The following is a 14,842-nucleotide window of genomic DNA, read 5'->3' on the forward strand; positions in this document are numbered from 1 at the left end:
TCTATATAAGTAACTTCTCTGTCATGACTTTTGTGTAACTACCATATTGTGTCCCCATTAGTGGGTGAATGATTTGGTTTACAACCCCATTTTGTTGATTTAGACTCCATCCTCGCTTTGCAGTAGGGCTGTTCAATTTATGAATGATAAAAATTTTGGTAAATCAGGTCCTGAGATTCAAGAATTGCTACATTATTTTATTGGATTTGTTCAAAATGAATAAGCTTTCAGACACATTTTCCTCATCGCTGTATCCTTCTTTTGTTTTGATTTCTTACATTTTTGAGTGAATTTCAGTGGTCATGAAAGTGAAAGGCAGACAGAACTAACTTGAACCAAGCATCATGCAGGCATGTGCTATGTAAGTTTCCTTTACACAGCTCTGCAAATGCGCACTGGTTCTTACCTGAAGTACCTTCTGACCCCAAACAGCTCTGTCAATAGACGTCAATCCTGTACTGCAGCATTCCTGCTATTCTAGTCTTGGATCACCGAGCTTTGCCACATGCTTTTTAGTCCTTATCTGCAGCACTTGTTCAAGTCCTGTGCTTTCATGAGACTTCATGCACTTGAAAAATAGCCTTCACACAAGTCTGTTGCTTTAGTATGATAATCTGCCAGTAAGATGTATCAGCACTGCAGCTTTTCATGAAGAGGTACTTCCTGTAAAACAAAGCCTTCTACAATAATTACTCATGGCTTCACAATATAATTCTACCTGAGTCACTGAATACAATTCCTTATGCTTTGAGAAATTCAAAAATGACAGGGTTTAACACACATTTTGAAATATTTATTCTTTTTTGTTTACGTTTGTTGCAAGTAAGTTTCCTTTGTTTTCTTTGGTTTTTAGTGAGCGGTTTCTGGTGAGATTAAACAAGAACGGAGGCCCCAGGAATCCAGAGAAGATAGAACGGATGTGTGGCCTTTTCACAGTATGTATGAATTACTCATTCTCTTTCCCTATCTAACTGTGAACTGAGACTTCTCTTGAAGGTTGTTTGACTGTAGACACAGTCACTCTGGGAACAAATAGAAATTCTTTCTTTCCTGTATACTGAGGAAAATGAAAACTGTATATTTCTGCTCAATTTAATGAAATGTTAACATTAGAAAATTGAAATAATCTTCCAGATTAATTGATTTTTTCAAGTAAAGGAACATCAAATACATTTCACAGTTTTCATCTTTAAATGCCTGTTGCATGTATTATACACTTAGAAAACAGAAGATGGGAAATTATTTCTTTTTTGACTGTTTGTGTGGATCCCACTCTTTGTGCATGCACCTCATGTTCACAAAATAGGAATACTTGAATAGCAGTGTCTGCAGGGCCACACCTGTACCATGTGTGCCCTCCCTCTCCCCCATGCTGGCATAAATGCCAGAGCCATCCCTCGTTACTCTTTTACCATCCATGGCAGTTAGATGGAGCAAGCAGTGTCCACCCACTACCCTTACTGGAATCTGCTTCAGTTGCAACTTAAGTGACTAGTTAGTGTTAATGCCCTTTAAATTACTGGCCTCCCCCCTTTTTTTTTTTTATTTTAAAACCCTCCAAAAACCTAAATTTAATTTGTGTCTTAGCACTCTAAGCCACTATCCAGGCCAAAATGATGGATGGGGGGGAGGGATAGCTCAGTGATTTGAGCATTGGCCTGCTAAACCCAGGGTTGTGAGTTCAATCCTTGAGGGGGCCATTTAAGGATCTGGGGCAAAAATTGGGGATTGGTCCTGCTTTGAGCAGGGGGTTGGACTAGATGACCTCCTGAGGTCCCTTCCAACCCTGATATTCTATGATTCAGGCTTCAAACAATTGCTGTCCTGGGATGTTCTTATTCCACCCATGGACAGCCACAGCCTATTTTGTCTCAGTGACAGCTGTGTGCCAGACTGCTACTTAGTGTGTCATTCCTTCAGAACAAGAACGAGAAAGTCCAAGGACACTTGTTTGAAGTTATACTTGCTCAGACGATCAATGAGAAGAACTTCAGACCTTGAAGAGTGAAGATCAATTTCTAACATGGATTCTGCCTCTTCTAAGACATTGTCAGACAGTGACCCTGCTAGCTAGCATGCAAAACCCAACATGTTGTCACCAGTCTGTTTCTTCCCATAAGGAGACCCAAATCTTTCCTCTCCCGGGAAGAGAGTACTAAGCTTGCTCATTCTCCAGAGGCAAGTGATGTCGGTTCAGCTATGGCTAGGTACTGAAGAAGCACAATGCCTGTTACTAGTACTTTTAGGCATGTGTACCAAATGCGATAACGCTAATCTCAACATATGCACCAGAACCAACGTCAGCACCATTGATGGAAGTCTTAACAGCACCAGCTGATTTAATGTTGGTGGAGGTGACTTCATCCCAGTACCACTATTGGCACTTATATCTCTATATTTGGAACTAGTGCATATTTCTGACCAGTACCAATGTTTGGGGGACACTTTTTCTCCATTATCTAGCAGAGAACCTTCTCCTCCTCAGATCTCACAGGTCAAGATAAGACCTCTCTCTACAGATCAGGGACTCTAACTTTAGAGCTGGAAGTCATCTGCTTCTGGCATGGTAATGGTCTGGTCAGCCCTGTCAGAACCAGCATTGTCAAAATGATGCTGCACCTTGGCCCTATGGGGCATACTGGAGACCACCATGCAGGAGCCAATCTCCTTCTTATCATTCAAGGAAATGGAGAGGATCTCAATCCCCTTGACAGACCCCATCTACAGACAGGGAAGAACAGCAGCTGGCAAAGGAGGATTGGTTGCTCAGGGGCTGATATTATCAAGAGAGAAATGGTTGGCAGTACAAACAAGCTTGTTACTCCACAATAGGCTTCCAACTAAATTTTGAGAGGTCTGCTTTGACACCAGTACAGTGAATAGATTTCACAGGGACACTCAGTACCTCGGGGGAATACCCTACACCCCCATGTGCATCCTTATAAAATGATTGTGTGGCATCCAGTGCAAAGTTTATCACGTCAGGTGTCTTCGGAAGGCTCATGATGCACTGAGCATTGTTGCTATAATGATGTCATAGTAATTGTTGTTACAGTAATGTTATAGTAATATTATAGGTTCTAATTTCATGTATATAGTTATGATGCTGAAAATGTGTCCTCGTGGCTTAAAACAGGCCCAGGCAAAACTTCTCCAAGAGCAGAGAGGCAGTTCACATCTCATCAGGGCATGTATGGGACAAAGCCAGCCCAGCCTCACAGGAACAAAAGACACTGGCCTAGGGTCTGTTGGACTCTCGAGTGAGTCATCTCCCTTCCTTTGGTCAGTTTGGGACTACAATGAGGTAATGGTCACCTGACCCTGAAGTGGGGGGCAAAGCCAAGAGGGAAGAAAGAACATGATAAAAGGGAGAGATGTTTGCCATGTCTTCCTCTCCCACCTCCATCTACAGACATCATCACCAAGCGACTGAAGTGCTGATCGAAGGGGAGAGCCTGGTTGAAGGGCAACCAGTCAGCCTGTGGTGAGAAGCATCTAAGTTTGTAAGGGCACTGAAAGTGTTAAGATTAGTTTAGAATGCGTTTTGTTTTTATTTCATTTGACCAACTCCAACTTGTTGTGCTTTGACTTATCATCACTTAAAATCTATCTTTGTAGTTAATAAATTTGTTTGTTTATTTTACCTGAAGCAGTGCATTTGATTTGAAGCATGTGAGAGACTCCCCCTGGGATAACAAGCCTGATGCATATCAATTTCTTTGTTAAATTGACAAACTCATATAAGCTTGCAGTGTCCAGCTGGCATAACTGGACACTGCAAGACGGAGGTTCCTAGGGTTGTGTCTGGGACCGGAGATATTGGCTAGTGTCATTTGTTTGCACAATCCAAGGAGCAGCTTACATGCCAGAGGCTGTGTGTGAAAAACCCAGGAGTGGGGTTTCTCACAGTAGAGCAGGGTAAGGCTGGCTCCCAGAGTTAAGGATTGGAATGACCTAGTAGATCACCAGTCCAGATAACACCAGGGGAACAGAATAGATTTCACAGGGACATCTCTGAATGCAGTGACAGGCAGGGCTTACTTTTACCTACTGATAGATTTCTCACCCTAAAGTATCTTAACAGTTCAGTTCAACCTCAAACCTGAGTGAGGAATTGCCTTCAACTATTGGGCCATGTTTTTGTAACCCCAAACACTAGGTTATGTCTTTGATGCCTCCAGGGATGGCTCAGGACACTCTACATACCAAACAAACAGTCTGGACAAGCAAGTGTCTGTAGACAGCCAGGTTCTGCAGTCACTCAACTGGTGGAAGGATCCTTCCAAGGTCTGTACAGGAGTCCCATTTATTCACAATTTCACTACCATTGTGATAACATCAGACACTTTCCTCTTGCGTTGGGGATAGGAACCTCACACAATCCAGGGCAAAGGGTCATCCAGAGCAGTTACTCCACATCAACCTTCTAGAGTTAAGAGAGGTCAGAAATGCTTGCCTTCAATTTCTTCCTCTGATCAGACCAAATCAGTCAAGATCATGACAGACAACGTGACCTGTGTGTTTTATATCAATTGTCAGGGAGAGGATGTTCCCCCTCATTCTGTGCCGAAGCAATAAAACTCTGGAATTGGTGCGTACCCAACCAGGAGTCATCTCAGCTTCTTACCTTCTAGATGTGCAAAACACTGTGGCTGATAACCTCAGCAGGCATTTCTCCCAAAACATATTATTAACTTGGGTGCTTCCAGAGGTAGACCTCTTTGCAACTGCCGCCAACATGACGTGCAAGAAATGTTGCTAAAGAGGAAACTAGACCCTCAATCACTATTGGGCCGTGTTTTTGTAACCCAAAACACTAGGTTACATCTTTGATGCCTCCAGGGATGGCTCAGGACACTCTACGTCCCAAACAAACAGTCTGGACAAGCAAGTGTCTTTAGTCAACCGGGTTCTGCGGTCACTCAATTTCTTCCTCATCTCATGGATGAGAGGCCTTCCAACATTACTTTGGAAAGAACTGAACAAAATCCAACAAGACAAGGCTAGGGTCATTTTAATTGCAACAATCTGGTCGAGGCAAATCTGGTAACCTTACATCATTCAACTTGCTTCTTGTCCACTGATGAGACTTCCAGCTAGTTGGCATTCTATTGTCGCAGCATGCTCATCAGATGCTTCACCCCAATCTGAAAGTTCCTCTACTCCAGGCGTGGCTCCTGAATGGTTCTTGGGGACAGAGACCTCCTGTTCAAGATAGGTGCAACCTATATTATTAAACAGCAGAAAACATCTACCAGAAATACTTACCTTCAAAAATGGAAGAGATTTTATCACTGGTATACCTGTCAACAAGTTTCTCCTGTTCTCTTCTCTTCCCACCATCCTTGACCAATTAAAGACTTCAGGTCTCTCTGCGAGTTTCATCAGGGTTGACTTGGCAGCTATTACAGCCTTTTACTCATCTGTAGAAGGTTTTTTGATCTTTACTCATCCTGCAAACTCAGGATTTCTCAGAGGACTGATGAATCTTTTGCATCAGATTAGAGAACCTACTCCAGTGTGGGACTTGAACCTGGTTCTTAATTGCCTTACAATAACACCCTTTTGTGCCATTAGCTACAATATGTTTGTTGCTTTATTTATGCATGAAAAACAGCTTTCTTGGTGGCCAGCACTTCTGCCCAGAGGGTAGAACTGGGGGCTTTAATGTCAGACCCTCCTTTTACAGTGTTTCTCAAGGAAAAGGTAATTTGCGACCAGATCCCAAGTTTCTGCCTAAGGTGTCTTCTTAATTTCATATTAATCAGACCATTTATCTCCCAGTTACTTTCTCAAAAGCATATCAGACTAGACAAGAAGCTGCCTTCCATATCCTTAATGTCAGAAGGGCATTAGTCTTCTATCTGGACAGACTCAAACTGTTCAGAAGGTCTTCTACACTCTTTGCTTCAGCTGTAGACATATCCAAGGGATCCGCACTCTCCTCTCAAAGATTCTCAAGATGGATCTTGGGGTATATATTATCACATGTTATGATGTGACTGATATTCAACCTCTTTCTAGAGTAATAACTCATTCTACTGGTCAATCTATGTGTGTGGCATTACTCAAAAATGTTCCAGTTACTGAAATCTGCAGAGATGCAACCTGGACCTCTGTACATACTTTCTCCAACCATTATGCTCTGCTTTGCCTCTAGATTAGATGCTGCAATTGGCAATGCAGTTTTTTCTTCAGTACTGGACTCTGTTCTGAAGCTCCCTCCTTCTTATGGAGGTACTTCTTGGAAATCACTTGAAATGGAGCATCCATAGGGACACTACTCAAAGAAGGAGAGCTTAACTTCTGTAGTAACTGGAGTTATTCAAGATGTTCCACTGCCCACCCTCCTTCCCTTCTCCTTGGAGTTTCCCCTGTGGAACTCTGTGGTAGAGAAGGAACTGAGGGCAGTTTGCCCATGCAGCCCTATATGTTCTTGAGATGGGGAATGAGGATGTGTGGGGCGCATATGCAGGCCAAATAGGTGCTGCTACCAATAATTTTCAACCAAAGGTGCAGGGACACATGCACTCCTGAAGTGGAGCTACTACACGGATACACACCTTGAAGAACTCCAGTTAAGGCACAAGGATAAGTGACCTCTTCTGTTTGGATGTACGTCTGTCTTAGACAGGACAATGTTGGCATAAGTGACTAACTGCTCCTGCAAAAGAAGTACGCCCAATCTTTTCTATGATGCATCACTCTGGAGGGTCAGTGGCTCTTCTACTTGGTGGTACTTCAGGAGAGGGGCATCTGTTATTAGTTTCAGCATGTCAAATACTTGGAGTTGGTGACCTTCCTAGTCCCATTCCACATCCTGCCTTGTGAGCTGACATATGGGTTCTACTACTGCAGCCAGGTGTGGACAGAGAATGTATCATTCCTCTGAAGTGCTGTACCCCTTCTATATGCACTGGAGCTGATGTGTCTCTGACTGCCTTAATCTTGTTGGGATCTGCTTTCAGTGCCTCTGCTGTGATCAGTTGTCCATTGTATGTCATCTCATGCTGTTTGAGTAACTTTTTTTTCTGGATTGGTTTTTTTTCTGGTCCCTGCATGGCTGTAGGAAATCTTGTAGTTCTCTGCCATGGTCTCATTCAGCTTCTGTGTCACTTCTCCCTTCACCTACAATGAAGATAACAGCTGCAGTTATTTTCACCACTAGCAGTCCTTCCAGTGGTTTGGTGAGTCTTCTCTGGACCACCTCTGGTAATGAGCTTATGCCCATCAGCATGCACAGCCATTTGTAGCAGCCAAATAGTGTTACACCTGACTCTTTATTCAGGCTTATGTGCCAAAACCTGTTCCTCACATCAGATCATAAATATTCTGGCTTTGAAATGTTCTGGCAAGATGTCATCAATTGTGAGCAGTGGACAGTGGTATCTTGTCAATGCCCAGTTCAGTGGCTTTGGGTCTATGCAGATGCATAACTTCCCTGAAAGCGTCATTACCACCACCATGCTGCTTACCCAGGCTGTACGGCTTCTGCAGGTACTATGATACCACTGCCTCTGCAGGTTCTATGATACATCTGCTCTGCAGACTTTTGAGCTCCTTGCGTACTGGATTATGTCATGCCACTAGAAATTTCCTAAGCGGTAGGCACACCGATTCACTGTAGGATCTACTTACGGTCACAGATTTCCTCTGAGGCACTTGTCTCTTTTGAAAAATCCTCATGTGCTTTCAAAATTGTCTCCATTGTCCATGGGACTCTCTCTTTTTCTTCTTGCACTGCAGCTATAAAATTCTGGTGAGTGCCCTTTTATCAGATCTGTAGCTTGTATTGCTGTATTCCCCAAGAGGGATCTGTGGTTGTTGCCATTCACCACAACAAACATCAATTGTACCGTCTGTTGTTTTTTATGTTAGTTACTCTGAAGTCACATTTTACTATGGGCTGTATTATGCTCTCGTTGTACATTAGGAGGATGCACTACTTTTTCTAATGGGTGTGTTCGAGTCCAGTTCACACTGAGGAATCATGTTGCAGGAGGCCCTGCTATCCATCTGAAATCGCACGGGGGGGGAGGTTGGTATTGTCGCTAGTTGCTTTTCTGTCCCAACAGTCTGTACCTAATAGTCTTTGGAGTCAAGGAGAAAGTCATACTGTCACCACAAGAGTCTGATATCCCCTCCCTTTCTTGTACAAGTCTTACTGAATCTTTCTAAGACTTTCTCCTGTTCTTGTACATGCTGCTAAGATAGTTCAACTTGCCACATTCCTTGTAATGCTGTCCTAGTTCGGGGCACTTCTCCTTTTCCTGCATATGCAGTGTCCCACAGTAAATGCATTTCAGTATGCGTATGGAATCCTGGCCACCTGCTCTTCTTTGCTGTTGTCTCACTTCATATACTTCTGGAGCTGTTGTGCCTCCTGGGGCTTTCATCCTTTGTCTTTATTTTCACTGCATGCCTCATCTGTCTCATGTGAGATTGCCTTCCTGGAGCTTCCACTCCCACAGGTTTTGATTCCAAGTGCTGCAGATCATCTGTTATTAGGGAGTCTGTCAAGTCCCAAAAATTGCATGGAACAGCCATAGTGCATAAGGCAGTAACCATATGGGTTTATCCCTGCCCCTTGGGATTTGTCTCTAGTGAAAAACTTGTGTCATGGCCAGAGTTTCATTCTTTTGTGAGCAATAGTTCCCCCAGGCTCCTAGGACTGCTGTGAGGCTTGAGGCAGTGGTGAGCTTTAGAGTGCAGCAAACCTCTCTGCCTTATTCCCAGTAAGGTAAAGTAACAGTTTTACTTCTCTGCTATTGTTGTTATCCTGCATGGGCATGTCTGTGTACTGCCCAAACTCCTCCTTCCACTTGCCCAATCACTGGGCTAGGTTTGTATCTGCAAAATCCAAGGTTCCATGGTTCACACTGCTAGCTGCTGCACTTCAAAGAACTCACAGCTCCAACACTGCCACCATGTTTCATTCACAATGAATGAAGGTTAAGCTGAACAAGTAAAACTTTATTAAATCCTGTGCACTGTTCTGTCCATGTGGATGAGTTACTTCCAGTCTAACTTCCTTGCTTCCCTGTTTCTATTGGTGTCCTGTCAATAACAATCCCTCCAGGAAACATGGACACTCTGACTCCAGTTCCACTGATCATGATAAAGGCAGAATACTGGTTTCAGGGCCTATGGCAGTTGGGCTGCAGAGTTCCACATCCCAAGGAAGGAGGATGAACAGGAGTTCTGCACCCAGTTTTGTACCTGAAAGGCCCAGAGTTTTAAACAGTGACCAGGTTTGGAAGTACATGGGATCCAAAGGTTGGTCCAATTGCAACAGACTAGAGATCATTCACAACATGGAACACAGACGGTTATTTAACATAGGATATCCCCCTTTCTAGCTAAACTCCCACAAGACTTGACAGAAAAGTTGAATCCCATCATTGCCACAAGTTAACTAATGGCTAAAACCTCATTGCAGACTGCAATGGATGTATCAACACAGCAGCTGATCCATGGCCACCATGGTAGCTGTGTGCAGAGATGCATGGCTGTAAGCCTCTGGCATTCTGAGAGACGTACAGAGTACAACTGTCAAGTTTGCCCTTCAAGGGCACAGGTCACACACAGATGACACACTACACTTCCTAAAGGATTCCAGAGCCAGACTTCATTTATTGGTCATCTACATCTCAGCCCCAAATCATAAGTCCTCTATATATCAGGGCAATCCAGGCAGAAGACATCTATTTATACAATAGCCTTCTGAGTAGCTACCCTGGAAGATGTTAAGGTTCTCTCGAAGGACACCATCTTTCCCACTTACTAGGCAGCCTTCATTTGCTTCCGGACAGCAGGTTTGACACAAGGATCAGGAGCCACACTCAAATCACTCAAGAGCCACCCCAAGCCCTACTTTTGGATGCCATCTTGCTTTCTTCCTTGACACTTGGACTGCAATAACAACAGACAAATGGGGTGCTGGAAGTTGTGTCTCATAACTATTCTATTGAATTTCAGTCCTTACCCCCTACCCATACCTCCCTTCCCTATCATTCTTCAGGGACTCTTCTCAGGAAAATCAGCTAAAGGAAGAAGTGTCTTTTCCACTTTGCCAAGGAGTCATAAAGGACATGGTACCTCTGGAGTACAGGGGAACAGGTTTCTACTCCTTATATTTATTTCTTTATCCTGAAGCAAAAAGGTGGTCTTCATCCTATCCTAGACCTGAGTAGATTGACTAAATGTATATGCTATCTCAGATTCAGGATGGCAAAGCTTTCTTGGATCATCCTTTTTCTTTCAGGCTTAAGACTTACTCATTAGTAAGAGTACTCACTTCCATTTTGCCATCCATCTGTCCCACAGGAAGTACCTATAGGGCCCAATCATTACCAGTACAAGGCTGCCATGTGCCATTCAATCTCTCCACAACATGAAGAGACTTCCCAAAATGCTAATGACCAATATCAAAACAAATGGTCAACTATAGTAAGAAGCTGCCTCAAACTTTTTGGCCTCTTGTTGGTTTGCACATATGTGATACTGCTAGCCAGACTTCACCTGCATTCATAAGAAGTCTGATTAAGGTCATCCTCCAAGATACCAAATGAGCTTGCAAGTTGTGGTCCTGGTATGCATTCTATCCACACTGTTGGCCCAAGAACATTTTGGAGGGATTCCTTTCTCTGCTCCTTCTCTTGCAAAGTTGTTTCATGGTATATAAATTCTAGAACTAAAAGTAATCAGTTTAGCTTGCATAGCATTCCAACCTATTCTACAGAATTCCACTCTACAGATTATCATAGACAACAAATCAACAACATACTTTATAAACAAGCAAGGAGGTGCCCATTTATCACTCTGTCAGGAGGCAGTCAAGTTATGGACATGGTGTCAGTAGCACAAAATGAACCCCAAAAGCTCTTCATCTACCAGGAGTGAGCAACAGCCCAGCAGAATTTCTAAGCAGACACTCCATCAGCAACCACAAATGGTCTCTGGACTGTCTGCTAGGAAGTCTGCTAAATTTTTGCAGACTCCTGTTAGATGAAGAGCTTTGGGGGTTTATTTTGTCTTATTGACACCACGTCGATAACTTGACTACCTCAGTTTCTTTTGTTTGACATCTCTGGTGCTCTTAAAGGTCAATCCATCTCCTCCCAGAGGCTACCAAAATAGATTAGATGCACTGTATTTCAATCTGGTGTTATAGGACTGGTACACCTCTTCCTCCAAATATTAAAGCTCACTTCACTAGAGTGCAAATTGCATCCTCTCCATGCTTTAGAAACATCCCCATATCCAAAATGTGCAGGGTAATTTCCTTACTTTGGTTCAGTACTAGGCCCTTGACTTGGCCACAAGATCAGACGCCAAATTTGGCAGGGCAGTGTTAAGTAACTTGTAACGGGGTTCACTCACCACTGTGGTGCCTCCAGCTGGCTGTCTTGGGAATTAGCTCTGCATGTTATTGCACCCTCTTCAGGTGGTGCCTCGCCGCTGTTACTCCTGCTGTAGGACCCATGTCTCTCCAAGGATCATGGCGTCCTTTTCAGCTATACAGCCCTCTGACCATGCCACACACTGTGCTCCCCCTCCGGGGGACCTGCAGTCCACTGTTCAGCTACTTCCATTTGTGGCTACTGAAGCAAATTGTCTGTCCACTTCCTCATGGCACCAGCATCCTCTTTGCCCTTGCCTCAGGGCCTCAGCCTGCAAACCCCAGCAGCCATCCAGGAACTGTCTCTCACTCCCCCAGCCCTTGCTAGCAACACTTCTCTGTGCTGGCAGTTCTCTCAGCCCTCCAGAAACACATTCCTTCCTCCCTGGGCTCCCAGCAGAGAACAGGGCTCCACTGCCCTGAAGCTCCCTTTTTATAAGGGCCCACTTGGTCCTGATTGGCTGCCTCCTGCGCAGCCTCCCTAGGGTTCTATTAACCCCTTAGAGACCAGTGTGGGCCAGGTGCCCCATCACATCACTATTTAGGTAGTGGCAGTTAGGAATTCTTAATATTAATACCTCCTTCCAGTTGGGGCACTACTTATAGATCAGAGAGAGGGGATGACAACATCTTGAAGAACCACTGGTATTGTAAAGTTAAATAACCATTCTTTTTAATGAAAATTTGTTTTTTTTTTCCGTTTGGCTAACTTTTTTTTAACCTGTGTTCGTAACGAAGCATTAAATTATCATGGTCTTTTGGTTTACTTCTTTTTGTCTGTCAACCAACATCACTTGAAAATGTCAGCTCTATAGCAGGAATAGTTTACACCTACAGCAGAGGCAATATTGAGAGCGCAGTTCAACAAATCACTTCAGTTCCGTGGGACACAAATAAGTAATTGGCTCAGATTGTCCCCTCCTACATTAAAAGCCAGGAGAAGGGGACTTTTTGTCTGGAAATTTCTGTGAGGATTTCCTCATAGATATTCTTGCATTCTCCTGTCAGGGGTGAGGCAGTATTTTCTCCCCTTGCAAAAAAGCCACCCTCAAACCTGGAAGATCTCAGGGCCATCTGCACTGAGGTCCTATGCCCTCTGGCTGTGACCTGCAGCCCCTGGGGCTGTATTAATGTTTTTAGTATGTTCTGTGGAGCTGAAGAGGGTAAGTATGTTTCCCCACTCCTCCCCAATATTTTGACATTTTCCCCTTGAGAAATAGTCCCCTCTATAAATCAATTTGCCATAATAAAATTATAAATCCCTACTTCTCCAAATAGAGTAATGAACATGTACAGCTGTAGCTATTACAGTATCTGCTCAGAATATCATCCATATAATACTTTAATTAGGCAAAGGGTTTGTCCCCTTATATGTAAAACCTAAACACTAATAATGTTAACTTTTCAAGGTCAAATTAGAAAATACAACCAGTCTTGTTGCCACGAAGGCTAATGGCATATTGGGCTGCATTAGTAGGAGCACTGCCAGCAGATCGAGGGAAGTGATTATTCCCCTCTATTCGGCACTGGTGAGGCCACATCTGGAGTATTGTGTCCAGTTTTGGGCCCCCCACTACAGAAAAGATGTGGACAAATGGGAGAGAGTCCAGTGGAGGGCAACAAAAATGATCAGGGGGCTGGGGCACATGACTTACAAGGAGAGGCTGAGGGAACTGGGGTTATTTAGTCTGCAAAAGAGAAGAGTAAGGGGGGATTTGATAACAGCCTTCAACTACCTGAAGGGAGGTTCCAAAGAGAATGGAGCTTGGCTGTTCTCAGTGGTGGCAGATGATGGAACAAGGAGCAATGGTCTCAAGTTGCAGTAGGGAAGGTTTAGGCTGGATATTAGGAAACACTATTTCACTAGGTGGGTGGTGAAGCACTGGAATGGGTTTCCTAGGGAGGTGGTGGAATCTCCATCCTTAGAGGTTTTTAAGGCCCAGCTTGACAAAGCCTTGGCTGGGATGATTTAGTTGGTGTTGGTCCTGCTTTGAGCAGGGGGTTGGACTAGATGACCTCCTGAGGTCTCTTCCAGTCCTAATCTTCGATGATTCTATGATCACATTGAAAAGTAAAGGGTTTGTTAAGAAACGATGCATGTTCTCAAATGCCCTTTACTGTCTAGGAAGACTGAGAACAGTTGTGTGTCCCTGGCCTGTTTATGAGTTTCTTTGCTTGTCAAAGATGTCACCACACGCTTTCTCAAAGGGAAAATTACAAAGCAAAGGAAGTATTTAAGCAGTGGGTACTTCTAGCAAGTGAAAACATGGGAGCTTGTGCTTTAAATATTCTAACAATAATTATCCATAATTTTGATATTTTAAAATATGGTGAATCAACTTGCTTTTACATTTGTACTCCATTTTCACAAATACTCTGTGTGCATGAGGCACAACTGAACAAAAACAACACACAAACACTTCTTACCAGGGTTGGTCTATAATTTTTAATCCCGGTGTGAGACAGCGTTAGCAGGATAAGCATCCCCAGAACACTGGGGAATAGAAGAACCTTACTGGCTGAAGGTGCGCTAATGATAGCTGTGAAGATTAAAACTGCACAAAATCCCTTCTTATCATTGAGCTTCATTTTTTCCAAGACACACAAGGCTAAATCTTGCCATATGCTGCACTGGTGCACGAGACAGTAAAGAGAGCCTAGAAAGCTTACCCCTTATCTATGCAGCAGGAGAGAGAGAATACTGGGAAAATTTTATGCAGCCTCAATGCTGGCCAACACTCCACAGCCCCAAAGAGGCATGATCTGCTAGCTAGAGAGCAGAGGCAGCACAGAACCTAGCAAACAGAACTGAAAATGGGAATTTGAGGGGGAATTTGCAAGGCAGAGTTTGGAGGAGGGCATGAGTGGTATTTTTGTGGGGTGTTTTTGCTTCTTGACAGGAGCTTAGGAAGTGAGGCTACAGAGGCAGTTCTGCTACTGAACTGAAAAATGGAAGAGATGTTGAAAATGACTGGAGGTAGAATCTGCAGGATGTATATCATTCTGGAGTGGGTACCTGAAAGGTGCTTTGTTTTTATGAAGTTCCGGCTGAGTGGTTTGATGGAAGAGAAGATCCATGGTTTGGAGATGCCGCTAGAAACTGTGATTGAGTATTGAAGAGTATTTGAATGAATAATGGAGGGAAGGAGACAGGAGGCTAAAGGGAAACCTAAACACTTGTGGATACATAATGGACCAGAGAACTGTGAGGGTAGACTGCTGAATGAGGGGAGTGGCCAGTAGAAGTCTGTGGCTATGAGAGCAAAGCAGAGGAAAGGACTGGCTACCAAAGGAGAAATAGAGCTGAGGAACAGGTTCAGTGAGTTGAAAAATGAAGGGAAGAGGCAGGCAGTAACAGAAATGGAAGAGCAAGGAAGAAGAGAAGAACTGCTGGTTCCCTATAAGAAGAGGGGAAAAGACAATGGAGATAGCCAGAGTTTG

General features: G+C 43.7%; 1 protein-coding gene across 1 annotated transcript in view; it reads left to right on the forward strand.

Moving 5' to 3' along the window:
* Positions 1 to 14,842, forward strand: part of DOCK3 (dedicator of cytokinesis 3) — a 608,598-nt gene that overhangs the window by 409,321 nt on the left and 184,435 nt on the right. Inside the window, exon 11 of the mRNA XM_077821606.1 lies at positions 854 to 935. Coding sequence (XP_077677732.1) covers positions 854 to 935 — 82 coding nt within the window. The remainder of the gene's footprint in view (positions 1 to 853; positions 936 to 14,842) is intronic.

The sequence above is a fragment of the Eretmochelys imbricata genome, chromosome 7, assembly GCF_965152235.1.
Source record: "Eretmochelys imbricata isolate rEreImb1 chromosome 7, rEreImb1.hap1, whole genome shotgun sequence".
NCBI lineage: Eukaryota > Metazoa > Chordata > Testudines > Cheloniidae > Eretmochelys > Eretmochelys imbricata.